Raw genomic sequence first — 15,607 nt, 5'->3', positions numbered from 1 at the left:
CTCACTTCTCCACTGGGCAAACTAAGCTTAAACGCCCCCTCTTTGGTACAACCATCCTCAGCAATGGGGTCTGATGGTCATTTTTTCATACCTCTGGGCCAGCCTGCCTTTCATAGTAATTTACTTGTTCATATCCTGCAGACAAGCAGATATGTGATTTGCTTGTGGGCAGAAGTCCTGCCTTGGGCATCTCTGTATTCCGATTTCTACCCTACAACAGATGCTCAACTAATTCCTTGATTCTCAGAGGAATGAAGGCACTACTTCCAGGCACCCTGACAAAGCTGCCATTTGAACTCCCTTTATGACTGTGGAGATTAAGGAGGATGTTATGTGATGTGGGCCTTAAAGAATGAGGGAGCTTTTAACAGACAGAGCACAGGTAAAGGAACAGTCTTGGCAAAGGCATCCTGGCAGGTTAGGGCAATACTTGTTCGGGGAGGCCAACTCAATTTGGATGGAGTTCAAGGGTGTGTGGTAAGTCACTCTAGTTGTGTCCAACTCCTTGCAACACTATAGACCATAGCCTCTCAGGCTCCTCTGTCCATGGGATTCTCCAGGCAAGAATACTGCATTGGGTTGCCATCCCCTCCTCCAGGGGATTTTCCCAACTCAGGAATTGAACCTGTGTCTCCTACATTGGCAGGCGAGTTCTTTACCGCTGGTGCCACCTGGGAAGCCCCCAGAGTTCAAGGGTGGTGTAGGCTTCTAATGAGCCCAGGATGCATGAAAGGTCAAGAGTTAGGATGTAGGATGGTTTGGAACAAAAAGTCTGAAGGCAGAAAGATCCATCAGAAATGCTGGCTCTGGTTCAGACCCACATTGATAAAGGCTTGAGGGATTTCTTCTAGAATTCCTGAGACCAAAGTTTTGTTTTGTTTTTAATAGACCCTGAAGTTCTACCTGTAATTCATAAAACCTGGAGAATGTAATTCACAGAACATAGTACTTTAAACTTTCCTAAAGCTGACAGGTTGTAATACCACAACTGCTATGTAGGTCATTTTTGTTGTTGTTTAGTTGCTAAGTCATATCCTACTCTTTTGTGACCCCATGGGCTTCCCTGGTGGCTCAGATGGTAAAGAATCTGCCTGCAATGCGGGAGACCTGGGTTCCATCCCTGGATTGGGAAGATCCCCTGGAGTGGGGCATGGCAACCCATTCCAGTATTCTTGCCTGGAGAATTCTCATGGATGGAGGGGCCTGGCAGGTTACAGTCCATGGGGTCACAAAGAGTTGGACATGACTGAGCGACTAAGCACAGCACAGACTATAGCCCACCAGGCTCCGCTGTTCATGGGATTTCCTGGGCAAGAATACTGGAGTGGGTTGCCATTTCCTTCTCTAGGAGATCTTCCCAACCCAGGAATCAAACCTGAGTCTCCTGCATTGACAGGTGGATTCTTTACCACTGAGCCACCAGGGAAGCCCCAAGGTAGGTCATTTTACTGAACAGCAAAAAAGGCAAGTACCAACTGAGATGACCAGCCATAATTCACACCCAGAAAGCCAAGACAAGAGGCCAAGGACTCATACCGGTAAGGAATACAGAAACACAGCCACAAAGAACAGCAGGATCAGCAGGATCAGCAGGGCAATGATGACCCACTTAAATCGACGCCACACGATGAACTTCATGGTCTTGCACGGGTTGGTGAACCAGAGGAAGGAGGTTTCTGGTCGGCTGCATTGCAAAGAAATGGTTTTACCTACCCAACTCAGGAGGGACAGATATTTTACATCTCAGAGCGTAACACAGTTTAAAGAATAATTAATAATGTTTTACAAAGCCAAGGAAAGATATTATTCCCCTTAGTTGGCTGAGAGAGTCTTTAACCTTTTATGACTTCTAAAGTTGCTGAAGACACACTGGACTTTGGTTTCACGGAAAGGAGAATGGTTAAAATGAAGCCAGATCATCCCCCATCCCGCCTGTTCAGTACAAAATTAAGACAACGGCTAATCCATTGCATTAAGTCAAGTGGAGGGGGGCTTTCAGACTGCAGGTGTTTGGGGATCAGAACAAAGAGGGCCTCTCACTTTGGTGGGTCCAGCTTGGGGTTCATGTTGGGTTCATCCCGTCCCTTCCCAGCTGGCCTCTCGTCGGCCTCCTTCTCATTGAGGACTTCCAGCGTCATCTCCACTTTCCCCTTCAGTAAAGCAGAACACGTTAAACACATGACATCACGTTTCACAAATATTTTCACTTCGACCCAAGGCATATTCCCCGAGCAGTGATTTTTATTCTTGTAAAACAATCCTGAGATCGCCTTAAATCTTCCTCAAGAGATCTCATCACATTTCCTCTTCCATGTGTTTCTGAACTGACTCCTTATGGGAAACTGAGAGGACAAATTGCTTTCCCTCCTCCCTGCTTTCCAGTCTTCTCGGATCCCCATCATTCTAACTTTCTCACATCCATCTCCTGGCCTGCTCACATTATCTCCCTTTGTAACTGTGCTTGGACCCAGATTAATTTGAATACTGCTAATGACAACAGCTAACACTGAGCATTTGTTGTGGGCTCCAGGAGAGCCTCCGTGCTTCATGGGACCCCTACTGTATGGAGCAGTGCTGGCACTTAGTGAGCATCCACTGTGTACCTGCAGAACAAAGGCATGAGTGAATGAATGAATGCTCCTCCCTGCTCACAGGTGCCTGAGTGGTGCCCTGGGCACTGCTTAAGCCTTTTACAGGGACACTCTCGTGTGATGCTCAGGACAGTCCTAGAAGTCAGGTACTGCTGTGATCCTCCTGTGCACATGAGGACACTGAGGCTCCAAGAGCTCTAGAAACTTGCCCTCTCTGATAGCCAGGCTTAACCGGGGTGGCAACAGGCTTTCTAGAACCCTGGAACCCACAAAGTCACCAGCAATTTGAGAACTTCTGATGTTGATGCTCGTTAGGTGATGAAGCACAGATGCCTCCTCAGTCGACACGTCAAAGATGGGTATCTGTCTATGGCAGTGAAATTGTTCAGTCATGTCTGACTCTTTGCGACCCCATGGACTATACAGTCCATGGAATTCTTTAGGCCAAAATACTGGTGTGGGTAGCCTTTCCCTTCTCCAGGGGATCTTCCCAACCCACGGATCAAACCCAGGGTGGATTCTTTACTAGCTGAGCCATAAAGGAAGCCCAAGAATACTGGAGTGGGTAGCCTATCCCTTCTCCAGGGGATCTTCCCGACTCAAGAATTGAACTGGGGTCTCCTGCATTGCAGGTGGATTCTTTGCCAGCTGAGCTATCAGAAAAGTCTGTCTATGGCAAGGTAGTTCTTATTTCTAAGCCTGTTCTTTCAAATCTATAAAATGGATTCTGCTTCATGGGGTTATCAGAACTAAATGAGATTATGTACAACCTGCTCTAGAGTGGCAGGAAGCTACGCCAGGGACAGAGGAAGTGATAGACTGCAAAGGGCACAAGGAAACCTCTGGGGATAATGGGAATGTTCTGGAGCTTGATTATGGTGGTGGTTTCAGGAGCATATACATCTGTCCAAACTCAAATTGTGCACTTTTGTTGTCTTCTGTTTTAAGCTGAGTGCAGTTTACTTTATGTATTGGGTTGGCCAAAAAGTTCATTTGGGTACAGAAAAATCCGAATGAACTTTTTGGCCAACCCAATAAATTTTAAAGTTGTTTTAAAACACAAGATTATGAATGTAAGACATTTAGTATGTTGTCTAGTTTGTAATAAGCAGTATAAAAATGTTTATTATTAGTAATACACAATGAATTAAGAATTAAGTAGCCTTTTTGTGACAGGGCATGGCAATTCGCATTATTGCTTCTATGTTGAAATTATCTTGAGTTTCCCAAATGTGCTCATAACTTATGGCCTTAAAGTTCAATGGATGCTCACACTCCTTGCTTCTTCCATCTTTAAATTTTAATTTTTTCAAGATGAGAACAGCTTAAATTTGAAGTTGCTTTTTCTGTACTGAATTGTACTGGAAGCTCAGCGTAAATTAGCATTTCTGGTGAAAGAGAGTCCCACAAAAATATAGTATAATCACATGCACTCCCAGTTTTTTGACAATTCCAATCCTTCTATCTTCCACTCAACCCCAAACATATGTTCGCAGCATCTGCCACCTTCTCCTATAATCTCAGGTACAACCTGTTCCCAAAACTTAAAAGTACCACCAATTCAACCTTCCTTATCTGGAGCAAATCTACTCACAAAGGGCAAAACCTAAAGAAGAAAAGGAATAAACAACCCCCAAGCAGGAAATACTCATACATACAGCCATCACACGGGAGCCGTCTTTCTCTGTGTAGCAAGGCCACCATCCTTTCATGGACTTCTGCTCAAAGAGAGAGGCAGTTTTCACTTTCAGGGGGTTCATGGCTTTGAGGTCTGGAATCATGTTCAAACTGCATTTCTCTGGTGACTTTGCTGGAATGATGGTATGATGCAAATCAAGTTCCAGGAAACCTAGCCAAGGAAACATTAAACCCAAATAAATTTCAAGTGGATCAGGCGATGTTCACAAGTAAACAGAATGTACTTGTCAGAAGAGAGGTCTAGACTGGGACTCTGAACAGGTGACAGGTGAGTTAGAGAAATGGAGCCTGGTAGACAGCTAAAGTTCTTTCCAGATAGGATGGAAAGTGCAAAAGCATCTGTCCTCTGCTCTGCGTCTCACAGAGGACTACCTGCTTTACTTCTCAGAGACAGGAGCATAAATAGAGTTCTTCTGCAAGCTCAAACTAATTAAACATCTAGGAACACAATTTCCACTGAACTTGGAATTTGCTCATGTTGGTTCTAAACTTCCCCGAACATTGTCATTTGGCTTTGGGTAAAGATAACTGGTACTTGGAACATGGGAAGTGCCATCGAACAGTCAAGTTCAAGTCTCTCCTAGTGTAACCTCAGAAATAAGAATTTGAGAAGGAACATTGAATTCTCATCAGAAAATTCTTCCCAGGAACTAGGAAGCCCAGCTCAGGGTGCCCAGAGAAGCACAGGTTTTCTTCCATGATGTGAGGTGTGAACTCTCTTGTAGTTAAAGACCATCTTTGATTGTCTTTGGGGCTTGGGAACTCCCGGGACCCCTCTCCTTCAGATAATTGTCTGGGTATGCTGGGTCAAGTCTATGAATTACTTACTGGGACAAAAGGTGGTCTTCAACAGGGATAGCAAAGAGCACCAGGGAGGTGGTGACAGGTTCTCTATAAACTTTTGGACTCAGAAACTGTCCTTCATCTTAATGTATCCATAGCTACAAGCCTTTCTGGAGTTTATGCCTGTTTTTATCTTGCCTCTCTCCGTTTGGTAATAACTGCAAGCATTTACCCACTAGTTATCAGAGATACAGTCATCTCCTTATTTGTTGTCAGACTGTTTTGTTTCAAGGGAAAACTCTCTCCTGTTCTTCATGCAAATTAGCACACTCCTATGAACAGGGAACACTGCCCGGCCTTCCAGTAAACAAAGTGCCACCCATTATCCCAGTTCTACAAGGGTCAGGACCCTAGTCGCTGCAGCCCCCACCTGAGTCTGTGACCCAAGGGGGATTCAAGATGCAGGGGGAAGCATTCTGACCTTTGGGTCTGGCTCTGGCTAGCTAAGATCCATATCTAAGGCAAAATTTCAATAGGTCCAGGATCTTGCATCTCTCCAAACGTAGCAAAGCACTAAAATCATTAACTTGAGATATCTGTTCTTTGTGATTAGGCGTAATCTTTTGATGTTTGCCTGTTTTTTTCTTCCCCCCAGCAAAAACCTCTTCTATCCTGGCTCCTCAGAGCTCTCTGAGAGGTGGTGTCCTAGGTTGCAGTCCTCGGTAAGATGCCTGGACTCACAACTTTTAGATTGTACGTTTTTCTTCAGTTCAACACTTTTATACTCACTTGTCTATTCAATTCTTTTTTTTTGTACAAATCCATGTACTTTTTTTTTGTTTATTTTAATATTTTCTTTTTTTTTAATAATTTTGTTTTATTTTTAAACTTTACAATATTGTATTGGTTTTGACAACATCAAAATGAATCCGCCACAGGTATACATGTGTTCCCCATCCTGAACCCTCCTCCCTCCCCATACCATCCCTCTGGGTCGTCCCAGTGCACCAGCCCCAAGCATCCAGTATTGTGCATCGAACTTGGACTGGCGACTCATTCTATATATGATATTATACATATTTCAATGCCATTCTCCCAAATCATCCCACCCTCTCCCTCTCCCACAGAGTCCAAAAGACTGTTCTATACATCAGTGTCTCTTTTGCTGTCTCGTATACAGGGTTATTGTTACCATCTTTCTAAATTCCATATATACGCGTTAGTATACTGTATTGGTGTTTTTCTTTCTGGCTTACTTCACTCTGTATAATAGGCTCCAGTTTCATCCACCTCATTAGAACTGATTCAAATGTATTCTTTTTAATGGCTGAGTAATACTCCATTGTGTATATGTACCACAGCTTTCTTATCCATTCATCTGCTGATGGACATCTAGGTTGCTTCCATGTCCTGGCTATTATAAACAGTGCTGTGATGAACATTGGGGTACACGTGTCTCTTTCAATTCTGGTTTCCTCAGTGTGTATGCCCAGCAGTGGGATTGCTGGGTCATAAGGCAGTTCTATTTCCAGTTTTTTAAGGGATCTCCACACCATTAATTCTTATTAAGAACCAACTAAGCCAAAGCCACTGCACTCTGTGTTGTGAAGGGCAGAGGGATGAACAAGATGTAGCCACTGGCCACCGTGGGCTTCTCCTCTGCCAAGAAAGATGCTCTAGAGGCAGGGAAATGAGTTCGGGGCTTCTGTAATGCTGGCTTCGAGAAAGTTACGTCTGAACTGGCAAGTGGCAGAGATCATAGAAATAAGAAAGTAAATGAGCGTGATACAGCAGGTTACATTGTTTAGGAAAGAGGGAGGAAAGGAGAGGATGGCCTCAGAGGACTCTGGGTGTTTCGGCCTGAGCTACTGGGAGAGGCTGCGAGCAGGTATGAGGTCAGGGAAGAGAGGCTGAGTTTGATCTTAGTCATGATAAATTTGAGGTGCCAGCTGAACATACAGGTAAAAGGTTCCAGTGGGGAGTGGGGAATAATCATCGTAAGTGTGTCTTTTTTCCAAACTGAGACATAATTGACATACAGTACTGTGTAAGTCTAAGGTGTATAGTGTGTTGATTTGATACACTGCATACAGCAGTCAGTGTGAGTCATCCCAGTATTTCTTGTTACTGTACGGCAGGCACCATGGCGGCCAGGCTGCACCTCCAGGTCTAGGAGTCATACCTTGCACAAAGCGAGAATGGAAGCTTTGCCTTCAACAGAGGAGAGGGTTGGTAAGTCACTGAGAGAGCCTGGGGAGGATCCACAAAACCCTAGGAGAACAAAGGCCTGTGTTTAAAGAGTGAGAGGAAGAAACAGAGTGGGCCAGTGAGACACCCATGGCCTGGGAGAGAGAAAATCTGGACCGTGTGCTTTGCAGGGACTGGGGAGAGGGCTCGGAAATGGAGGGGCCTGCAGTGCAGGGAGGGTGCTTAACAAGGGCCTTTTACCACAGAGAAGGGTGGGGAGGAACAAGGGCTGGGATATTAGAGGACTGCAGTGACTTCAAGCCAATTCTGAGGTGTTGATGGGAGGGAGAAGAAGAGAGAGGGAGAAAAGGAAAGAGGTTTGGAAGTGAACGCAAGGCTGAGGCATACTTGAAAACAAAATTTGTGTCTTTATAACATGTCAGAAGCTGGTGCAAGAGCCTACACCAGGACCCTGAGGGTGGATGGGGCCCACACAAGGGGTGCCATTCACTGTGCCCACTTCTCAGAAGACCTGGGATAGTGCCCGGCAGGCCACAGTGCCCAGAGGCCATCCAGGCAGTGAATGTGACCCCAGCCCCACAGGACTGGAGATTTAAATAACTGATTCCAAGTTCTAGTTGATTTAACTAATTTCAAGTACAATATCTTAGAGAAAAGTATCCACATGTCAGCCTTACCCAAGTAGTCATCCAGAGAAAACTTGTCATTGTCCCATATCTGAATGACCAGTCTGGGTGGGACCCGAAATTCAGTTTGGTCAATACTCCAGAAATGCTCCTAAAATGCCAAGAGGAACAGACAAGCCAAAATGACACAGATTACTGGACTCGTAAAACCCTCCCCTGGGGCCTCTTGAAAATGCAACATCAAGGCACAGGACCTCTTGTCTCCTTTGCATCCCCACCCAAAACCCCATCTTCTAGCCTGCTGCCCCCGTTCCATGTGTATTATGTAAGGCAGGCAAGCACCCCAGGAAATCTCAAGACCACCAGCTGGGCGACAAAAAGGTTGTCCGAGGCAGTTCCCAAACAGAAGGTTTCCCCACCGCGTTTCTATCAGTGTGACTTCCTGCTGCCACTCCTGGGGTTTGGGGGTGGTGTGGAGGGTAATTCTGTCTCCTAAACACCACGGCCTAGTTAGATTATCCTCCCAAAGCCAAGCTGTTCTAGGCCAGACTGAAATATCCCCTGCTGGGGTGTTACTTCTGCCCAGCAATCTCCCCGCCCCACCCGCAACCGTCCCAAGGATGTCTGAGCACACTCCACATGGGGATGAGAGATGGCGGCCCACATTTCACTCTTATCAGTGCAGATTTTAAATTCCTGGCAGTTTTGGTTTTTGAAAAATACTGCTAGTTTTACATACTGTAAAACTAAGACCCTCTGATCCTTCAGACTCGAGTTAGGTGCACAGAGGATGGGGTGAGGTTCCTCCAGGTTCTCACCTCTGGTCCCTGCCTCTGCTCAGACAGTATCAGCCCAAGGATCATGACACCTCCAAGGCCTGATTACACCTAAGTTCCTCTGGCTCCAGAAGAAAGGGAATTCCCCCAATGCTTCATGAATTTGAAGGAAGATTATTGGGTTGTTGGTTTTTCAGATGACAGTCTGAGATATTTCCCTTTGCAGGACTTAGAGGGCCTGGCTCTGAGGAGCCGAGAAGCCCGCTCTACCATTGTCTGGCCTCACCCAACTGTCCTGTGTGGGGTTACTCAGGATGCTGAGAGGTCCAGCTTAGATGTGAATAAATAGGAAAGGACACTTTACCTAAAGGCCTACCTGACCCCAAGCCTCTCACCTTCCCTCGGTCTGTCTCAACATTTGAAAGTATGCATAAGCACCAGGATGAGCCTCTGCATCTTTAAAAAGTGCCCTTGGAAGGCATGCATCTCACCTAAATGGAAAAAGTGCTCATTAGAGCATCAGCAGCGGGTAGGGCCTGGCCTGCTGGGACAGAAGGGGCTGCATCCTGATCCAGGTGTAGGGGGAAGAGGTGACTGGGGCAGAGCTAGGAAAAGTTTATGGAATGTGGTTGGGAGGGGAAATGGGACAAGGGCCTATAAAAGACAGCGGTTATTCTTACCTGCCCCACAGATTTTTCTTAGAGATTCTATTCCTCCAGTCCATGCAGTTTGGGGAGGACTGACTTTATCCTTAACTCTAGAGCTGCACCACTGGCTGGCTCAGAGAGGGGCACTCGGCCTCAGACAGGCCAACTCTAGGGTCCAATCTCAGAACCCTGGTTGGCGCCTTTGGGGACTTGCTCTCTCTCTACTGAGACCTGCTGGTAGCCATCCTACCTCCACCAGGGAGTGAGGCTCATGGGTGAAGGCAGAGCAGAGGGGTGGAGGAGGTGACTGCAGTTTCTAAAGACATCAGTTCAACCTGGGCTCCAGGCGTTCCTTAAGCCAGTCAACCCTGGCCTTTTTAGTAATGTGAACCAATAAATCACATTTTTGGTACAAGCCAGTTTGAGTTCAGTTCTGTAACCCAGAGTCTTATAAATTAAGACCAGGAGGGCCCTGAACCCTCATGGAAGTGCTCCTAAAGGAAGGAAGGCAGATGCTTAAGTTTAATAAGGAAGATAAGTGGGAAATTGCACCTACATTAATATTTTGTCTCTGGCTAGCTAGTCCAACAAATCTCTTTATCAGGGGAAGAAATCGGTCTCCCGTGACATAAATACATACTTAGGTTGGGGTATGTATGGACACAGGGGGTCTTTAACCAGATCCTTCCCCCAGCTGCCAGCATGTCAGGGAAGAAAAGCTGTGTTCCTTTTACTCCTAACTACACAAATACCTACCAGAGTTGTGTGACCTTGGGCAAGTATCTGCACCACTGGGGTCTCTGAATCCCCACCTCACCAAGAGGGAGCTGGACCCATGACCCCCAAGGTGCTGAGCACCTCTGACCTTTTCTCAGTGTCCACATTAAGAAAGACCATGACGTCCCCGCCCCACTGGCACATTTCAGAACTCACTTTTTTAGCAACGAGACAGAGCTGTTCAGCTGGGAGGTAGTCAAAAGGGAAGACGAATCTCCAGTTAAAGTTCCCTACGCCATCCAAGGACCTGTAATGGACATCTGTTTTCTGTTTGTTTTCTTCATTGCCAGGAATCCAGCTGAAAAGCAGAAGCAAACAGATTTAGCTCCATGTGATTGACAAGTAATCTAGCCGCAAAATCGTGCAGTGATTAGGAGAGTGAAGGGCAGGAGAATTAATGCACTTTTCTTGGGCAGGTTCCAGTTATCTACAGAGATGGGGAGGCTGGGGGTGGTGATTTATGAAGGGGAGGCACTCTGGTGCATCCGACACAGGTTGTAGCCAAATAAAATAGAATTCCTCTAAAACCAGCGCAGGAAACCCTTTAGACTTCAGTTAACAGGGATAAGGTGAAATTTTCTGGAAAATATCAACAACTTAGCTGCTATTTTGGGAATGGTGAAGCTTGCCGGTTATGATTTTAGTCTCCCTAACTATAACTCATTGCTGTCTGTCATCACCGCTGATAGGCTCAATGAATGTGGGTTAGTTCAAAATTTCAGCATTTCCTTTTCCATGTTTTACTTAAGCAAACAAAACAGGCACGACTCAAGTAATCTTACAGCTTCCTTTTAAAATTCTTCTTAAATGTACTATGATCACATTAATTGAGACGAGCAAGGGAGATGTAAGCTGCTGTATCCATACTCCCATCTATGAAAACTCATTTCTACCAACAAGTGAACATCTTAACTTTGGACACTTGGAAAGTTCTCTTTGGCCTGTGCCTGGCAGATGGGTTAGAGGGATGAATGAGCATGTCTGGGAGAAAGTGTTACCACATCCACCAACTATGGGGAAGACTTCTTTCTGGTTTGGAACCAGAGGCACACGAGATTTGAGACGGCAAAAGTGGTGGAATGCACGGATCTCAGTGCCGACTACACATTGGCATCAACTGGAGCAGCTTTCAGAAATACTGCTGCCTGGACCCCCTAGATAGAGACTGTCAGTAGGAGGCAGGCCTGGCTGTGAACCTGCTCTGCTACTGACTCTCTGAGCTTCATTTCCCGTCTGTAAAACGAGGCTAATGATACGTGCTTCCTTCACATGGTCAGCCTGAGGACAAAATGAGAAAGGCCAGAGTGGGAAGAGGGAGATCCTTAACACATGTTAAGGATCAGCTACTATGAACCAGGTATATAGCATGCCTTCTTTTATTCTTTTCAACTGATAACTAGCTCCGTCTCACAGATGAGGAAACTGAGGTTCAGAGAGGATCTACGTCTCATATATCCAGTAAGGGGTAGAATTAAGTATAACTCCCAGGTCTATCTGACTCCTAAGTACAGGACTATTACTCTGCCTCAAAGGACCATGGAGACTAGAAACTCATGTGCTAATACTGGGTCCTATTACTAGTAATGGTATTAATAGCAGTCGACTGGTAATTTTACTTTTTCTCGTCAATTGACTAACCAAGTAACTGAGTTGAAATACTCCTTTTGACAATTAACATTTAAGCTTTTGAACTAGCTCAATGAAGAGAGACCACACTTTTTGGCTATGACCGTGGTAGCTTCAGCTTATAACCCAACCCTATTGGCACCATCATCCTTCCCCAGATGGCTCACCCCTGTAGCTCTTCCCTCTCCTTTCTTATGAATCTTTTCACATTTTAATTTGAAAACAAGGTAAACAGCCACTCTCGGCGTATGTACTTGGATGTAATACCCATGTGTGTACAGTGCTAGGCATGTTATTTGTGCATTATTCATCCTTTCACATACAGTATTTTGACTTTTCATTCCAAATGTGACATGGTACTTTAAGTTTTTTAATATTTGGCCATACCATGCAGCCTGTGGGATCCCAGTTCGCTGACCAGGGATTGAACCCATAACCCCCTGCTTTGAAAGCATGAAGTCCCAACCACTGGACCACCAGGAAGTCCTGACATGGTATTTTAGGTTGTATTTTATTCTTTGATTACCAGAGTTATCTCAGTCCAGTATTACTTGAGTTTGTTTCCGATTGGAAAAAAAATGCTTATGATAGTCAAATAAATTTGCATATATATAATTAGCCAGAATTAGTTTTCCTTGGGGAATGGTAATAATATCCTGAAATGAGAAAGAATAATGAAGTACTTGATGAAACATTCCCTGTGTAGAGTGAACCTAAATGACAATAATTATGTCTTTAACAAAGGTTTGATTGAAGGCCACTTGGGATCATAAGTGAAACTTTATTCTCACTTTATGAATATATTAAGTTTCAACAAGTCTTATCTTTTAGATATCAAGGAACCAAACTCAATTCATGTGGAATAGTAAGTTTATGGTGTGACTGTTAATTTTATGTGTCAACGTGACTGGCCGTGGGGTGCCCAGATTAAACATTATTTTGGGGGGTGTCTATGAGAATGTTTCTGGATGAGACTAGAATTTGAATCGATGGACTGGATAAAGTAGATGGCCCTCCCAAATGTAGGTGGCATCATCCAGTCTATTGGGGACCTAAATAGAACAAAAAAACAGAGGAAGGAGGAAGTTACCTCCTTTTGCTGTCTCATTGATTGAACCAAGACATCTCAGGTCATCTCCTCCTGACCTTAGACTGGGATATATACCATGGGCTCCCCTGATTTTGAGGCTTTGAACTCAGGCTGAGTGACATCTCCAGCTTTCCTGGGTCTCCAGCTTGCAGGTGATCGGTTGTGGGACTTTTTAGCCTCCATAACAACTCTCTCTCTCCCTGTCTTTGTTTCTCTCTTTCCCTCTTTCTACACACACGTGCCTCCTACTTGTCCTTTTTCCTGGCGAATCCTGGTTAATGCACATAGTGGTTACTATCTGCCAGGTGCTAGCCTAAATGCAATCTTCTGAATATTCCAGAGTGGTGGATACTGTCATTATCTCCATTTTACAGATGAAGAATAGTGAGCTTGCTAACTTGCCCAGCTAGTAGGGAAACCACCAGATTTCAATCCAGCTAATTTGAATCCAGAGTCTGACTTCTTAATCCTTGGGTTCTGTATGCATCAGTGTGTAACACAAAACTGACACCAACATGGATTATTTGGAATTGAATTATGCAAGTAACAGAATAATGAACACCTATGACACTTTACACATTGGATGCAGGCTCTCAGTAAATGTTGGTGGAATAAATGATTTTTTTAAAAAAAGCTCTAATGTTTCTTCTTGTCCATGGATGTTAATAACTTCAGGTAATATAATAAAAAAAAAAAAAACACCTTGGGAGCTCTACTTCTGTCTCTAAGGCTAGTTACTCAAAGTATCAAAAAGGAATAAAAATGAACTGCATGACTAAAAAGTCTCATAAATAAAAAGTCTGCTTAATAAATGAAATAAAACTTTTCTTTTCTTATAGGTATCAGATGCCGCTGCTCATAAATAACCTCCATACAGGCTTTTCTTTGTTCTCTCTCTCTGTCTCCCTGGAGCTTCCTTCCTAAGCAATGGCAGGCGGGCTCTTTACCACTAGCACCACCTGGGAATCCCAGTAAGACATAGTATCTTCAATAATCAAGATCCTGTAATGGACACCCTATAATGCAACACTCATGAAGGAGCGTCTGCTTTGTTCTCTGAGTCTGTCAGAGGCTCTTGCATGCCAGCCTTACTTACCCTTTCACATAGATGTCGCTCATTTCCTCTCCTGTGATGCTTTTCTCGTCCAGGACAACATCCTTGGTGTTCCAGATAATCACACGCAGGTAGTATCTACGAGAAGCACATTTTGAAGGTGTTGTATCCTCTCAGGTCCTGAACCAAGACCCCAATGAGACACAGCAGGGTCTCAAGATTACTTACTTCTTGGCTTTCCGGGGTGTGATGTTGAAAGGAGGGCCTGGTGGCCCCAAATTCTTGGGGAAAACATCCACCCACATCTGAAGTCTTCCCTAAGCCATTCAAAAATGAAAAGAGAAATGAAGTTACATTATGGGTGGTAGAGACTACAATCTTCTTTCAACTATCTTCAGTGAAACTACTGCGGGTCTCCTAATTTATTAGTCCATATGGAAGGCAAGAAAAATGGAGTAAAAGAGCAAATCGAGATGAATCTTATACCTTCAGTGTCACGTAGGCCATCCACCCTCCGTTCTCTCCCAGGAGTCTCTACATGTGCCTACTTTATCAAAATCTGAGTCTTCCCTGGTTAATGAAATGAGGGGCTTGCCATCACTAACACAACCCCAAACACACATACTCCCTCTTACAGTGACTCTCAAAACAGTTTTCACACCATCTCTCGTCCATCATCAGACTGTCTACTTGCTATCAGTGCCAGTTTTGTGACACCCAAGGGTTTCTCCACTTACCTTGAGAGAGAAAATCAAAATAATGTAAAAATGTACTTAATTTTGTAAAAGACAGACAGCCTGGCACTTTCAAAACAGAGACTCAATGACAAAAACATTACCATTCACCAAAGGGAGGGCTCCCTGCATTGGCTTGCTAGGGCCCACCGCCTGGAAGGGGGCTTGCAGGAACTTGGAGGGTGAAAGCCTGGACTGACGCCTGTGCTGCCATCTTGGTGAGCTCCCCTCACCTCCCTTTATATCTCTGACGGCTACAGACCAGGCCCATGTATCTGACTGGAATATTCTTCCAGACAGCCTAGGAATGCTGTTAACACACTGTATCAACCATACAAACCAATTTAAGTTCCCCAGACTGTTTCTGAATGTTCTGTATACTCTGCCTTCATGACAAAAACAGACTAGTCTTTAAGAAGGTTGCCAAGGAAACCACTAGGTTGGCTTCCTAATGCATTGTGATCAAAATGAATTAACCAGGGCTCTTGGAAAGGGATATATTTTACTGTGATCCTTATTCTCTTCCAACTAATCTCGAGGGCTCAAGGGTCCAGCATACATCTAGCACACTGCAGAAATTAGCCATCTCCTAATTAGCAGTGTCTCCTAAGACCCAGCCACAGTCTGTCCAATGTGGTAGGTAGACGTGATGGAAGTTTCGGTGGATGCCCAGGGAGAAATCTTCCTTGCTTTGTTATGTCTTACGACTATTCAGTTGAGAGGTGGGAGGGGAAAGAGGAGGAGGAATGGGCTCTTTGAGGGCAAGGAGGAATAATGAGAGAAGGAAGATACGAAAATAGGGAACAGAATAAAAGTGAGTGACAAAATAATCTAGTAAGCCCAGCCCACTTGTACTCACTTCTTAAGCGACCACGGTTCTGCTATCCGTATCAACAATATTTGCACCCATTATATTAATATTTATTAAACTGCGATTTCCTAACCATCTGCATCAGAACCTTTCTAGATACTTGTTACAAATTCAGATTCCTGGCCC

General features: G+C 44.7%; 1 protein-coding gene across 4 annotated transcripts in view; it reads right to left on the bottom strand.

The window, feature by feature from the left end:
* Positions 1-15,607, bottom strand: part of MYOF (myoferlin) — a 179,773-nt gene that overhangs the window by 1,565 nt on the left and 162,601 nt on the right. For all 4 annotated transcript variants that reach the window (XM_010842189.1, XM_010842190.1, XM_010842191.1 and 1 more), the window contains 7 exons: positions 14,105-14,193; positions 13,919-14,014; positions 10,263-10,404; positions 7,958-8,057; positions 4,250-4,440; positions 2,041-2,150; positions 1,537-1,684 (listed from right to left, as the gene is read on the bottom strand). In XM_010842189.1, coding sequence (XP_010840491.1) covers positions 1,537-1,684; positions 2,041-2,150; positions 4,250-4,440; positions 7,958-8,057; positions 10,263-10,404; positions 13,919-14,014; positions 14,105-14,193 — 876 coding nt within the window. The remainder of the gene's footprint in view (positions 1-1,536; positions 1,685-2,040; positions 2,151-4,249; positions 4,441-7,957; positions 8,058-10,262; positions 10,405-13,918; positions 14,015-14,104; positions 14,194-15,607) is intronic.

This window comes from Bison bison, unplaced genomic scaffold (genome assembly GCF_000754665.1).
Source record: "Bison bison bison isolate TAMUID 2011002044 unplaced genomic scaffold, Bison_UMD1.0 scf7180017864172, whole genome shotgun sequence".
Taxonomy (NCBI): Eukaryota; Metazoa; Chordata; class Mammalia; order Artiodactyla; family Bovidae; genus Bison; species Bison bison.
This window is presented reverse-complemented; position numbering and strand designations above follow the sequence as displayed.